At 53.5% G+C, this 15,043-nt stretch overlaps 4 protein-coding genes across 4 annotated transcripts; 3 read left to right on the top strand and 1 right to left on the bottom strand.

Moving 5' to 3' along the window:
* Nucleotides 1-1,632: 1,632 nt before the first annotated feature.
* On the bottom strand, nt 1,633-2,891 carry J4E93_009288 (uncharacterized protein; the record flags this gene model as incomplete). Its single annotated transcript, XM_049347181.1, has 2 exons — nt 1,633-2,591; nt 2,642-2,891. The coding sequence occupies 2 exons, from the start codon at nt 2,889-2,891 to the stop codon at nt 1,633-1,635; spliced, it is 1,209 nt and encodes a 402-aa protein (XP_049195745.1).
* A 401-nt stretch (nt 2,892-3,292) lies between these two features.
* On the top strand, nt 3,293-4,845 carry J4E93_009287 (uncharacterized protein; the record flags this gene model as incomplete). The annotated part of the gene is made up of 2 exons (XM_049347180.1): nt 3,293-3,484; nt 3,538-4,845. 2 exons carry the CDS (start codon nt 3,293-3,295, stop codon nt 4,843-4,845), a joined length of 1,500 nt encoding a protein of 499 aa, XP_049195744.1.
* A 2,015-nt stretch (nt 4,846-6,860) lies between these two features.
* On the top strand, nt 6,861-10,110 carry J4E93_009286 (uncharacterized protein; the record flags this gene model as incomplete). Its single annotated transcript, XM_049347179.1, has 2 exons — nt 6,861-7,188; nt 7,235-10,110. 2 exons carry the CDS (start codon nt 6,861-6,863, stop codon nt 10,108-10,110), a joined length of 3,204 nt encoding a protein of 1,067 aa, XP_049195743.1.
* Nucleotides 10,111-10,794: 684 nt separating this feature from the next.
* J4E93_009285 (uncharacterized protein) lies at nt 10,795-14,418 on the top strand (the record flags this gene model as incomplete). The annotated part of the gene is made up of 1 exon (XM_049347178.1): nt 10,795-14,418. The coding sequence occupies one exon, from the start codon at nt 10,795-10,797 to the stop codon at nt 14,416-14,418; it is 3,624 nt and encodes a 1,207-aa protein (XP_049195742.1).
* Nucleotides 14,419-15,043: the final 625 nt, after the last annotated feature.

Here is a 15,043-nt window from a genome sequence, read left to right as displayed (position 1 = left end):
ACGTTGACCAAATATGGCTATCGAGGGAACTGCCGGTATCATCCGCTCTGTAAATCTACCTGCAGAGCCTAAACAATCCCAATTCTTGAGCTCAACCCCTCCGCAAATCATGAGAGGTAACTTCGTGCTGAGCGCAATCTCTTGAATGATCCATACCCGTTTGAAATATGGGTGAGCTAATAGAGTAGCAAGAGCCGACAGGTCGGTATATACCGCGTCTCGCAGCCGGTGCGCTGCGTCAACCATGTCAGGGTCACACCCTAACCACACGAGCACCGTATTCGCCTGCTTGTAAATCTTGCTCATGATACGGACCTGGTCGCTGCGCTCAATCGGATCTTCCTGGTTGATACAAATCTGATCGATCCAATAGAACACCGGTTTCGTGACGTCGTCCATGCCCCATGGCTCAATAGTGTAGGCACATAAGAAGTCGAAAAGATTTTGGCGTAGGTCCAGATTCGCTCCGTCGACTGCTACACTATGAGTTCGTGTCGGTTCGCCCCAAGTGTATGATAGAGCGATATAATCAGGACAGGTTGTGAGGCTGTACTTCTGTAAGGTGCATTGCGGCTGGTCGGTGAGAGGATCTTTGCTGATTTGAAGGAGCCGGAATCCTGATTTCGGCTTTTCCAGAGGTTGGTAAATGTATTTAGGCATCTTTACGGTGTGGTAGAAGTTGAGGGTGTCGTGCTCTCAAGAGATGGGGCGACGCGGGGTAGTAGTTTTCCACCAGGCTGCCACTGCCTTGCGACATATAGCGCTGACGAGAAGGGCTACGTAGGTGTCAGGCTGGGTTATGCCATGCCTTATCTGCTCGGCAGAAAGCCTCAATCTCTGCTTGCAGTGTGGCGCATTCTTTGCTGTGAAGGCGTACTGAGAGGAAGCCGATTTCGCCAGGGACCGTAATTGTACCTAAGCTGCACATTACAATTCCTCCCATTGTTTTTTTTGGACGTGCTGGTGGCGAAACCCAGGCACAAAGCGGCTGAGTAACACGGCAATCAACCGCAATACAGGTATATCTCACGAACACCTTTGTTCACAGTACCTATGCAAACCCCTCCTCCTAAATCTTTCAATATCGAAGAAAAGACATCTAATCAGCCTACTTGACTATGCTCTGATATGTTGAATATATGCTAAGATGTTATGCCCGCGTTAAGTTAGGGCTGTAGTATAGAAGTAGGAGCGTCTACATGGAGCCGTGCAGGCAGGAACGACACTATACCTTTTTTGCGGTGCCTCTTAGTGTATACAGCTCTAATAAATTAGCACTGCGCGAGGGACAATTGTTCAACTGCAAATGCGCTCAAGCTCAACCTCTTTTCAGCACTGTGTACAGGCTGTCAAGATGAATTTCAACTCGCTCTTTCCACTTTCAACCTACAGCATCCGCAGCACATCCGCAACGCCGTCATGAACGTTGGGTGAAGTGGAAGACAACCAAGACATGGCATCTCAGACAGGTGTGAGTCAAAGAGGAGGGATAGTAATAAAAGGCGACTGCCGTGGGTGTTGCTTTGAGACGACAAACACACCAGGGCCACCAATATGCTCGCCTGCTACTTCATCACCAACAACGCCGTCGAACCGCGCCAACCTTCACTTTTCCTGAACACAAAGGCTCAATCACTGCCCACCACCCAACGTGGCCACCAAACTCTGCCTAAACGCCTGCTGATCCACAGCCCTCCCAATCAACACCAACTTCGACTCCCGAACCTCATCTTCGGATTTGGCATCAAGCTCATTCGTATCGTAAATCGCCCTTACACCCTGCGTGAGAAGTATCTTGCCGTCCTTGACCGGGACGCGTCCCTTCAATCGATGAATCTCAAAAGGCTTGTGTGCAGTCTCATTCGGCAGCATCTCCTCCCACAAAATAGTGCGAAGGAAGAGATCGAATTTCTCGACTTGCTCGCGGGTTAAAGCCGGGAAGGAGATGGTTGAAGTGGTGATTGTAGGGTCGAGGTGACTGTGTCCTTTGCTCGCGAATTGCAGATCTGTGTCTGTGACTTCGTCGTAGGCATGGAGATCCAAAACCAGTCCTTCGAGTTGCGGGACCTGGCTTTTCGTCGTCGTCTTGATGCGCGCGAGGCCGTTGATAGAGCGGATTCGCTCGGTGACTTGTTCGAGTTCCTGTGCGGAAACCAGGTCGGTTTTGTTGATGATGATGACGTCTGCGTGACTGATTTGCAAATGCGCTGTTGTGAGTAGTGGGCCGTGTTCGTCATGCGACGCTTTCTTTCTTTCTTCGATGTTTTCTTCGTCGCCGAGGCCTTCGTCTAGGCTCTTTAGTACGTTCTTTGCGTCGACGAGTGTGACGATGCCGTCGAGGAAGATGCTGCTGCCTAGGCCATCGTCGAGCCAGAACATAGGTGCGATGTTTCCGGGGTCGGCTAGGCCGGTTGTTTCGAGCAGGATGTAGTCGAACAGGCCAGATTGCTCCATGAGGTTCTCGATGGCTGCTACACCGATGTCTTTTACCGAACAGCATATGCAGCCGTTCGCGAGTGGGACAAAAGGAGCGGGTTGGGCGGATGTGGAGTTTGCGTCCGAGACAGTGAGTTGCTTTTCGATGTCAATTGCTAAGCCATCTGTCAGAGTGATGTCTTATTCTTAGTGAAGGTGAGCATACAGTCACCGAACTCATTCAGAATGACGGCAATCTTCTTTCCATGTTGCTCAGTCAAAATATAGTTGAGCAAAGTCGTCTTTCCCGCACCAAGATACCCTGTAACTATGGTAATGGGCACTTTACCCTGTGGTGCTTCCTTCGAGGTCGCTACAAGATTGGGTATTTCCTCATCTTGGTCGTCCAGGACCTTGGTATTAGTCTCTGGCTGGACTAGAGTGGGGACTTCATCGTCTGATACGTTTCCGTCCATGGCCGGCAAGCTGTTTCTAGATAGTGATTCGAATGTCGAGGAGGGGTGCCAGAGCGTCAAGATACAGTTCTAGAATAAGTTAGAACAGATGATCTGGAGGTAGGTGCGTAAGAACATGCAGTCCTACAGCGACTTACCTAATCGCAGCTACTTCGGGATTTTGGAGGCCAAGAGAGACGGCAATGACGTCGTGGGGTGGCAGAGTCATGTAGAAAAATGGTCCACCGCGACTGACGCGCGATGAAGCTAGCGCCGTCGCGTATTTCCTAGTTGACAAGACCCCTGCCCATGCCCTGCATCCGCAAGCTCCAGGTATCAACAACACACGCCGCCCCGCCTACCTGTCGCCAGACGCCTACTGTGATCGCAATTCACTCACTACCACTCATCATTCCGCAAACATGACGTCGCCCGCTTCGCCGCGCCTTCCCAGCCCGCCGCCCATCCCAGAAGACCAGCTTTCGCCGGTATCCGCGTCGCCAGAGCAGCAGAAGCTCTTCAGCAATCTCGACCATGCCGCCGAACGGAGAATACGACCGGGGACTAAGGCGGAGGACATGGCGGAGGGGCCGCCGCTGGTAGAGTTATCAGAGGTACGTCGAGGCATACTACAATAAAGACAGCGCCTGGCTGACAAGATGCGCAGATTGACTCGGCATTCCAACTTACAGAGCACCTCAAAGCCCTCCACCACTCGCTCACGCACCCCGCCGGCTCGAATGGCACTGTGCCGGTAGACAGAAATATGGCATTGAAGATAGCACAATCACCCGCCAATGTGGACAGGACGCTGTGGCTATACGAACTCTGCCGCTTCCTCATACAAAAGGTCAACTCCATCATTACCGCCCTCTTCGCCGACGACCCACCATGCTCGTCCCTGACGTGTCCCGAGATGCGCGCTTCCGAGTGGCAGTACCTTTGCGCAGTACACGACCCGCCAAAGTCATGTTGTGCCATCGACTACTGCTGCCACACGCTCGACTGGGCGGCTAACACCCTCACATCACCCAAGCACTTTCCTTCACGGCTCGCGCTAGGCACAGACTCGTCAACGCAGCACTCGCAAATGCGCCAGTTGACCAACATCTTCAGGCGCGTATACAGAATCTTTGCGCACGCATGGTACTCGCACCGAGAAGTCTTTTGGAAGGTCGAGGGACGTACGGGATTATACATATTCTATAAGACGGTCTGCGATGTATACGGTCTGGTACCAGAGGACAACTACACCATCCCTCCTGAGGCGGAGGGTATTGAGCCATCAACAGAGGTCAAGCCGTCAGCGCCACCTCTGATTATGAAGCGAGAGCCCTCTGATTCGACATCAGAGATTTCAAGTAACACACTGGCAGACGGAATGTCTGATCATTCGCTATCAACAGCTGGAACAACGAAGCGACATAGGCATTCGCCATCAGTTGGCGCCACGGCCGTTCAAACAGTTGTAGAGGAGAATGAGGAAGAGGAGGAGCGACCAGTTCTTCAAGCGCGACCAGTCACTCAAATCTTTGAATCGGCACAGGAGGATGAGGAAGAGGAGGAAGCCGATAGCGACGGCGACGTCACGGCTATTGAAGATAACAACGAAGATGATGATGACGAAGATGATGACGAGGACGAGGACGAGGACGAGGACGAGGCTGAAGCTGCAGAGGAGATAACACAAGCAGATGCCAAGGATCCCACGACTGAAGCAGCCAAGGAAGACGCGGGCGAAGAGAAGGCAGCGGGTACAACGACCGAGGTAGAAGAAAAGAAAGATGGAGATGCCGCCACAGAGCCAGCGACTACTGAGAATGCTGAGGCCAGTGCTTCGGACGCCCAAGACGACGAAAATGAACCATCGAAAGATGATAGCAAGCCAGATGCCGAAGGGTCAGAGGAGGCGAAGAAGGTTGATTCTGCTGCAGAATCGGCTGATGAAGAGGGTGGTGCGAAGGCCCAAGATTAGGTTATCACGGGCAAGGCTCAACGGGTAGTATTTCAGAAAGCTTCCGTGGTGTACATTAAGCGTAGGAATAGGACGGAATAATGACTTGGCAGGGCAAATCGGGATGCTATCATTTGCATCAGCACACATAGATATCACGCACGGCATGATATGGCTTCAGGGAGCCGCATTACTAGTACTAGTATCTGATGATAGTCGAGATCTCAGATGAGTGATAGCGGGGCTTCATCGAAGAGACATGCATTAATGCCCTCGGGCTTTACCTCCAGCCTCAAGAACCAACCAGTACGCAGTGGCTCAGCTAGCGCATGTGTATAGCCTCCGCGGAGGATCCATCTCAGCTCACGAGACAAGTATAGACTGGGACCAGGGAATTTCCTGCCCAGTTTGGCAACATACTGGCCTTGAAACATGAAGGAAGACCAAAGCAAAGCAAAACTGCATATTATCCGTGGCGGAAGAGAGGCGCTCGGTAAAGCGCACCGTAGTGACAAGGATGGGAGAAATTGTCTCATTGAGCTTGGTCCAGCGGTTGGGGGCGAATTTGGCACAGGCCCGGCTTGGTCGTTCCACGTTTCCATGTTGCACTGCGTGAACTGTCTCGTCACACGGTGTTAATGACAGATAGGGCTGATGAGGCTCAACTAGACAAGCTCCGTCTTGACATTCCTCCGAATAAATCAATGACTATATGCAGAGTTAATCAAATGCGGATACCGATGCGACGACGCTCGCCGGGCTCCGAGTGCCGCAAGAAGAGGGTGACGTCCGGGCCGCGCATCATTGGCGGGAGTGGACCGTAGATGCGTCTGCGTGTTTTGTCGCGCTGCGCGGCAAGACGATCCTGGGGTAGGGCGTCCAGGCTGCAAGTATCAATTGGTGGCCGACGGGCCGAGTGGGCACTAGCATCTGGGTAAATGCTGGCGAATGAGCAGCGCGGTGCGAGTGGCGCACGTGTGATGAGGTGTGGAAATTAGTTGCGTGTTGGGCGGGTTGGGCTCAGGTCGAGGTGTAGAGAGGTATAGAGGGGCGTAAATCAGGGTCTGGAGATGGGTGAAGCGATGCAGAGATATCAACAGTCTCAGAAGTGGGCAGGATGGCAGCGGGCCTGGAAGGAGGAGGAGTCTAATGCTTCCACGTGCAGCATCGCATGCTTGATGCAGCCTTGTGCATACGGCGGTGCACAGTCTGCGGTGCATGAACAGGCACGCGCTGCTATCGACCAGTAGCTGGAATGGCGTTTACGAGAAGTCGTGACGGCGCCGACGGAGAAGGACAACTAAATGCAGCGCTCGAGCGGCCCCCACGCCCGAGTTGCCAGTCCCACGCCGGCTCGCTTCTCCACATTCTGGTGGTCCAGCAGGCTGCAGGTGTAGGTGCAGTATTGCAGCATCCAGACGGGCGTCTTGGAGTGCATACAGAAAGTTAATTGCTGACGGCGGAGGCTGGAGTCGTCGGAAGGCTGCGAGCTACCCCTCACTACTTCAGCCAGCTGGTGCTTAGACATTACCCACAGCCACGGGATCTTGAATTCTTATCGCGGCTACTGCGGACGGTCTGCGTGGTCACAGGTCCCCAGTCGTGAGTCCTAGTCGCCGTCCCAAGTCGGCATCGGCCCTCTCCATTCCATTCCCACAAGTCTACCCGCGCCCGTCCTGCTGCCTCCCACGACGAGCTGCCCTTCCCCACGTTCCCCGTCCACGTCCAGGGTTCTCGCCACGACGACACCCCATCGCCTTAATAGTATACACAGAGGCTCTATCTGCAGGTCATCGCCCAGGATCGCGGCGATTAAGACTCGCGCAGCCCACGCCGTCGCCTCGCCTGCCGTGTGATTCCCAAAGCAGCATGCACGCCCATGGCCGAGCGCCTCTTGACTAACATCAACACCATCTGGCAACCGCGCACACGAGTCGCTCCGCCACCAGGCTACACAACATCCACCCAAGCCCTACACACGCGCACTGTCTGCCAGCGTCGCGACACACGACATTGCACCTGACGACCCGCTGGCAATGACGGCGCAAATCTTGTCTATGCATGCTGCGCACGCGTCGGATTTGGGCAAGATCCAGACGCAGTTCCGAGACAAGATGGACTCCACGGTTGGCCCTGCAAACGAGCCTCCCACCCCCGCCTCCCCCGACAGCGCTGACACCCGTGGCCGCCGACGCGACCGCGACGAAGATGGCTCCGGCGGCGAGGGCGAGGGTGACGGCCATGGCTCCTCGAGAAAGAGACGGCGCAGCAGAAAGGGCCTCGACAAGAAGTTTGAGTGCCCGCACGAGGGCTGTGGGAAGAGCTACTCCCGCGCAGAGCATCTCTACCGCCATCAGCTGAACCGTGAGTGCAGCAGCGCCCGCCGGCCTCACCCAGCTAACATAGACAGACAACCCCAAGCAAATCTACCACTGTGACTTTCCCGACTGCCACCGATCTTTCGTCCGGCAGGACCTCTGCGCGCGCCACAAGGAGAGACACACGGCGCGAGGCTCGCAGCTGCTGCGCAAGGACACGTTCAACATGCACAATCTGAACCCCATTGTGACGGCTGCACTGGGCGGAAAGAATGCACCGCCACAGAAGGCACTCGGCATGCAGTCTCCGCCGTCGGGAGCCTCCAACGCAGGCCCAGGCAGCAGAATGTCGCCGCCAAACTTCCAGTCGCCAGGCTCGACTGCCACGCTCAGCAGGCAGGACTCGCTGCAGAGGACAGTGAGCGACGATACGTACCGCAGTGGCTCAGAAGCTAAGCCCTACGACATGCAGTCCCAGAGCGCTGGAAACTTTGCACCCCCACCGCGTCCGGCCGCTTTGGGCAACTACAGTGGAGGTCGCAACTCTCTCCACAACTCCCCACATGTGGGTAATGGGAACTTCACCCGGCCCGATCTACGCGCGCAGACGTCCAATCTCAGCTCGTATGGCTCGAGCTCACCCTTCAACTCTGCTGTTACACCATCCCAGTATACTCCCTCTGCGCCCTCGACCGGCTACCAAAACAGCGCAAGTGCGTATCAATCACAAAACAACTTTCCTCCCTTCTCCTCCTTACCTCCACCAGAGTACCCCCAGCCAGCCGGCACCCCTGCTCCTCGAGAACAAGAGAACCAGTTCTACAATGGCACTTCTGGACAGACGCCTATGAATGGTGTCGAGTCTACAGGTCAAATAGACAACCGAATGCAGGGTGTCTCTGATGCCATCATGGAGCAGAACCCCGCATATGCTATACCAATGTTTGGTGGCAATGGATACAGTCGGTCACCATTCGCCATGGCCGACGACTTCGCCGCCTGGCTATTCAACGACAATCAATTCAACCCAGGAGGCGCATCGCCCATGGATTACCCGGGCGGAGTAAACCCCGTAGCTGGTGCGTCATCCCAAATTGGCCTTCAAGCTCCGTATTTTAACTATGACCCCTCAGTTGCCGGCTATCTGAACAACCCTGCACCGCCTGCACATCCCATGGCTGTTCATAGCATACTAGATACCACGCTACCAGAATCTGCCTTGTCAGAAGAGAAGCGGAAAGATCTTCTTGACCTGATACATCTGCGCTTCAACGAAACAGATCATGCGCCAGTCAAGAAGCAGAAGGAGGAACTCATGGAGGGTGACAAAGACGACAGCCGGCACGTGCTCAGTCTGCACATGATGCAAACGTACATCAGCTCGTACTGGGTACATTTCCACCCGCAATTACCAATCCTCCACAAGCCAACGTTCAATGCAAGCACGTGTCCTGAGCTGCTGTTGCTCGCCATCATGTGTCTCGGAGCGTCTTGTTTGGAGAAGAACTACGGTCAAGAGACGACACAGGCTTGTGCTTCATTAGCCAACTTTTTGGCGTGGCACCTGCGCTGGGAGCTGTTCATGGACGCTGATTTCCGTCCACCCGCTAAGCTATGGATCTTCCAAGGCCTGCTCCTCCTCGAGTCGTTTGAGAAGATGTATTCTACGCGCCCGCTACATGAACGAGCGCACATCCATCATGCCACGACACTGACGCTTATGAGGCGTGGAAGCTCGCTGATCGGACGGTCAGCAATGGATTCGCCTCCTAGTGTCAAGGACGGAAAAAGCAACGGAATAGGTGGAGCAAACACGCCTGATGAGTGGTGGAATCACTGGATCACGAATGAGGCTACTAGGAGGGCAGCATTCGCAGCCTTCGTCATGGACAGCATCCACGCTACCATGTTCGGCCATAGCGCTGTCATGGTCGCTCACGAGATGCGTCTTCCACTGCCTTGTGACGAAGCGCTCTGGTCTGCAACGAGTAGCTCTGAAGTGGGACGAGTTGAGCAATCCCTAACATCGAATGGCATCAAACCAATGTCTTTCCTTGACGGTCTCAAGAAGACGCTCAATGGGCAGACGGTACGGACCAATTCGTTTGGACGCACAATCCTCATGGCCGGTCTGCTGAGCGTATCATGGCACATGAACCAGCGAGATCTACAAGTCAGCTCGCTCGGTGTGACAACAGCATTAGGTGGTCGCGACAAGTGGCGGGGCTCTCTGACTCGCGCCTTTGATTTCTGGAAACAAGATTTCGACAGCTCACTGAACCGATCCGAGGACCGCCCTAGTTCGAGCTCATACGGATACTCGCAAGGTGTTGACGATGACAACGTGTTCGAGTCCCGAACTGTGCTCCACCACCTGGCACATATGGCCATGCACGTCGACATTGTCGACTGCCAAATCTACGCCGGCGCACCCCGCCTTCTCGGGCGGTCAATAACCCCGCAAGACTACAACGGCGCGCAACGTCGGATGAAGGAGATGTGGGCCCCCACTGCCCGGGCCCGGGACGCCACATTCTACGCACTCCGCTTCCTGTCCAACGTTATGGTCGCTGGAGATCACAGCCTGAACCCCAATACGCCGTCCACGGCCGGCTTCTCTTACTCCGCACGCGACGACTACCTCCTCAACCGACCATGGGTACTATACTTCGCCACATTAATCGTGTGGTCGTATGGTTTCGCGCTCGATGGTCCGGTCAAAGAGCCATACCAACTCCCCACCTATGACGACAAGGTCAGGGATATGGTTCTCTACCTCAACCGTGTTGGCGGTGTGCGCTCGCCGGAGGATCTTAGCAAGACTTCCAATCGCAATGCTTGTCTCGGTCTGCTCATCATCATGCGCGATATGTTCAAGAAGACGAGATGGGAGTTGCTGCATGAGGCGAGCAATCTGCTGACGAAGTGCATTGAGATGCTTCTTCCTGGTGCGGGTGGCGCGTTGTGAGCAGAGTAGCCCAACCACCCACCCCTTGTCCTGACGAAAAAAAATTGCCCGACGAGGCGATGTTCTTGTTCTCATTCACGATGTAATGGCTTATTACTTGTTATTTGCTGATGGTCTTCCCTGGTCTGTCTTTTCTGATATCACTGCATTCTAGCGAGGAGTGTGCTTGTTGTTTCGATCTTTCTGTTCTTGTTCGATACCTCTTCTGTATATTCACACAAACAAGTGGCTACTTGGATGAAGTGGGTTTGGTGGATTGAATATGTGGGCGGGATGCTGATCTTCTTTGGCCATATACCCTGGGGATAGGTGTGGAAATGCATCTTGGACTCTTTTCAGATATGACTTTGACGCGCGAGGAGTGATTTTGATGTGGTTGTGAAATGTTTGTTGTGGAATGCGTGGGCCCGATTAGAGAAAAGCCCACGCGGCAGTCTAGCGCACGTGAGAGCGTGGCGACGCGCGACGCGAGGATCGCGTCTTTTTGTAAGATGTCGCAGCGATTGTGTGCAAGGTCAGATGCACAGCTAAGAACGTGATTTGAGACCCCCTAATCAAGTAAATTCGACGCCGAAGCGAAGTTCCCCCAGGTGCACGATCACTCTTGCCGTTGCGCCATTGCGTCATTGATTGTGAAACAATGTTCCATACCACCGGCGCTGCGTCCAGAACAACGTCCTCACGATGCCTCGACTCAAGGCCGCCACCGTCTCGGACCAGACTGTACGAAAGCGAAAACGGAAATCGCGAGATAACGATGAGGAAACGACTGCAGCGGCGTCAGCTGCAGAAGGCGAAGGGGTGAAGGAGGTTCACAGGATCGTTGGACCGGATGGTTCAATGATCGACCCCAACGCGCCCGACCCAGCCACAACCACTACGAGCGTCCCCACGAAGACACATGATGGAGGAAAGAAGCCGCGGCGAGCGCCAAAGAAAAATGGTACTGGCAAGCCAGCTCTCGCGCGCAACAACTCGTCCACCCTAGTCGAGACGTCGATACCATGGCCAGAGCACTTCACGAAGCTCGCCCAAGTCCACCGCGCCGTAAACCTCGTCTACACCTTCCTCTGCACGCGCAAGCACCTCGCGACGACCCTCGAAAATCTGCGCAGCACAGTCGAAGCGAACATACAACGAGAGCTAGTTATCGAAGATGTAGCGCAAATCACCGCCCTGATACCCAAAGCCATAAACTTCGCCTACGTCGACGAAGCAATGCTACAAATCAACCTGATGGGCTCAGAAGACAATCTGCACGGCAGACGGACAACCGACTTTGCGATACTGGAACCCGAACCGGATAAAGGCGAGCACAAAGAGGTGCTGCTGTTTGAATTCATCGATGGCGATCTGAAGCGCCAGGTCCAACATAAGAAAACGGGAGAGCCGACCAAGGCTACGACGAAGTTACGGAATGAGGATCTCAAGATGCCGGTGTACAGTCAGAAGCAGATGATGAATTTGATTGAGAAGAGGAATGTCAAGTTTACGTCGGCGGTTAATGCGTTTTTGAATCAGTGTGCTGAGGAGGGCGTTGATTCAGTGGAGAAAATTATGGAGGTTTCAAAAGCATTTGTTCCTGTGGAGACTGCGAGTCGGCATTCCACACCCGGTCCGGACAGAGCGCTCATACCAGCTTCCATACCCGCGGAGCGGAAGCCTATTCCTGATATTCTGAACGAGATCAAGACGCTGGAGTGGTATACCGGACAGATCGTGCCAGATGGCCACCGCGTCTTCGACCCACAAGAAGCTGTTTTTGGCGACTTGAACTTCGCCATGTCGCAGAACCTCGTTAATGCGCTGTATAACACGAGGAACATTACTCAACTGTACGCTCACCAGGCTGAGGCTATCAATAATCTCTACGACGGACACAATGTGATTGTGTCTACTTCGACGAGCTCGGGTAAATCTTTGATTTATCAGATACCGGTTTTGCATCAATTGGAACAGGAGCCTAATACGAGGGCTATGTATATCTTCCCGACGAAAGCGCTCGCGCAGGATCAGAGGAAGAGTATGAAAGAACTGTTAAGATTTATGCCGGGTTTTGAAGAGGTTCTGGTTGAGACGTTCGATGGCGATACGCCGATGAGTGATCGTAATTACATTCGAGATGAAGCGCGCATCATCTTCACCAACCCGGATATGCTGCACATTACGATCCTACCGCAAGAAGATGCATGGCGAACTTACCTTCAGAACCTACGATTCGTGGTCGTGGATGAACTGCACGTTTACAATGGACTGTTTGGAGCACACATGGCATTCATCATGCGCCGTCTACGCAGGATATGCGCGGCGCTGGGGAATCGGCATGTCAAGTTCATCTCCTGCTCGGCTACAGTGGCCAACCCTGAAGAGCACATGAAGACTATTTTCGGTGTTGACGAGGTCAAGTTGACGGACTTTGACGGGTCGCCTTCTGGACGAAAAGAGTTTCTGTGCTGGAACACGCCCTTCAAGGACCCTGGTGATCCTACATCTGGACGCGGCGATTGTATGGCGGAGACGGCGAAATTGTTTTGTCAGTTGATGTTGAGGGGCGTGAGGGCTATTGCCTTTTGTCGTGTACGGAAGCAGTGTGAAGCGCTGCTTGCTGCTATCAAGACCGAACTTACCAATCTGGAAAGACCGGAGGTGATTGCTCGGGTAATGTCGTATCGAGGCGGATACACACCGCAAGACAGGCGAGAGATCGAGCGAGAGATGTTCGACGGCAAGCTCTGCGGTATTGTGGCTACTAGTGCGCTGGAACTCGGTGTCGATATCGGATCTCTAGATGCTGTCGTTACAGTCGGCTTTCCTTACACCATTGCCAACCTGCGCCAGCAAAGTGGTCGTGCTGGACGGAGGAATAAAGACTCGCTATCCGTTCTAGTTGGCGACTGCTTTCCTACTGACCAGTACTACATGTCGAACCCGGACGAGATCTTCACAAAACCCAATTGCGCACTCCAAGTCGATCTAGAAAACATGCTTGTCTTGGAAGGCCACGTCCAATGCGCCGCCCACGAGATGCCCATCAACGTCGAAGTAGATACTTCCTACTTCGGCCCTCTCCTCCCCAAAATCGCCCGCGAGCGCATGCGCTGCGACAAAGAAGGTTTCTACCACGTCAACACGCGCTTCCTCCCTCAACCCTCGCGCACAGTCGCAATCCGCGACACGGAAGAAGACCACTTCGCCATAATCGACGTAACCCACGGCAAAAACACCGTTCTCGAAGAACTCGAAGCCTCGCGCGCCTTCTTCACCCTCTACGACGGCGGCATCTTCCTGCACCAAGGAAACACATACCTCGTCAAAGAATTCAGCCAAGAGCGCATGCTCGCAAAAGTCGAATACGTAAAAGTAGACTGGACAACCCAACAACGCGACTACACGGACATTGATCCCGTGGAAACCGAGGCGATCCGCCGGATTCCCGGTTCCAGGTCCAAAGCTTTCTACGGGCCTATCAAGATTCAGCAAGTCGTGTATGGCTTCTTCAAGATTGATAAGAAAAGACGGATTCTGGATGCTGTGCAGGTTGATAACCCACCTATTATACTGTTTAGCAAGGGCATGTGGCTCGACGTACCCAAATCCGCCCTCGATATCCTGAGGTCGAGGAGATTGAATATCGCAGCGGGTATTCACGCCGCCGAACACGCCGTCCTATCTCTCATGCCCAACTTCGTCATCTCCATGCCCGGCGACGTCCGCACGGAATGCAAAGTCCCCGAGAAAGAGTTTTTAGCGAAAGAATCCACAAGGAAAAGACCGGCGCGACTTACCTTTTACGACGCAAAAGGCGGTGCGAGCGGCAGCGGGATTAGTACCAAGGCATTCGAGTTTATCGACACGTTGCTTGAGCAGGCGTGTCAAAGGCTTACGAGTTGTCATTGTCTAGAAGGGTGTAATGAGTGTTGCAATGATGACGCGTGTAAACAGCATAATCAGGTCATGTCGAAAGCGGGTGCTATGGTTATTATCATGTGTTTGCTTGGACGGGAACATAAAATCGATGTTGAGAGTCTGCCGTGGGGTGAGGAGGATGTAGAAGCGGGGTTCGATACTGTTGTCGAGGCTGTGGGGGTGAGGATGGCGGAGGGGAGGACGAGGGATGGGGGGAAGTTGCCGGGTGAGGGGGTGGCCGGGGAAATGGTGGATGGGAAGGGGGAGGAGATGGTTAGGGCGAAATTGGTGGATGGGGTTTGGATTAAAGAGGAAGAGGAGGAGGAGGATCATTTTTCGAGGAGTATTCATATGTATAGGGGGGAGAGGACGTTTATTGGGGTGCATAGGAATGGTAAGTAAGGGGATGGATAGGTGGGGTGTTATTGAGATGAACATGGTGGCTTGGGTGAGTAGATGAGAAAGCGGAGTGGTATTGACATGGTGGCATTAAGATTAGAGGACTGCCAACATCATTACTATTGTGTTGGTATATTGACAAGGCTCAATTGCAGAAGTACTCGTGCACCTCATTCAAGAAAGACGCTGGCTACTCAGGGGCCTACATCAATATAGTTATATACAATGTAGATAATCTAGAGTCAACGTAGGCTTTAGGGTGTTTAGTCTCGTTGCTCAACGCGGTGGCCGCGATGTCGTTGTAGGAAGAGCCGCACGATACCACTGCTGTAGTGTGACATGTTAAGAAGGCCAATTTGCAGCAGTACTCTCGAACCAAGAATCAGAATTCAGCAACCGCTGTGCGTTTAGCAAGTCTCTATCGCGAGGCTCTCGACAATCTTTGATTTCGGCAAAGTATAGCTGCTTTGCCATCGCTGGCCAAATTTTACGAGAACGCTAAATTTATGCACCCGGAAAGCATCCTAGGCTATTCACGTTGTAGACGTATTTGATAGATCGAGATGCCAAATCGATTTCGCCATTGTCATGAAATATGGTAGTAGTCGCAGGAACAAATCCAAGGTCT

The sequence above is a fragment of the Alternaria ventricosa genome (assembly GCF_023758065.1).
Source record: "Alternaria ventricosa strain BMP 2768 chromosome Unknown scaffold_20, whole genome shotgun sequence".
Taxonomy (NCBI): Eukaryota; Fungi; Ascomycota; class Dothideomycetes; order Pleosporales; family Pleosporaceae; genus Alternaria; species Alternaria ventricosa.
Note: the sequence above shows the minus strand (reverse complement) of the source record. Positions and strands in the feature narration are given on the sequence as shown.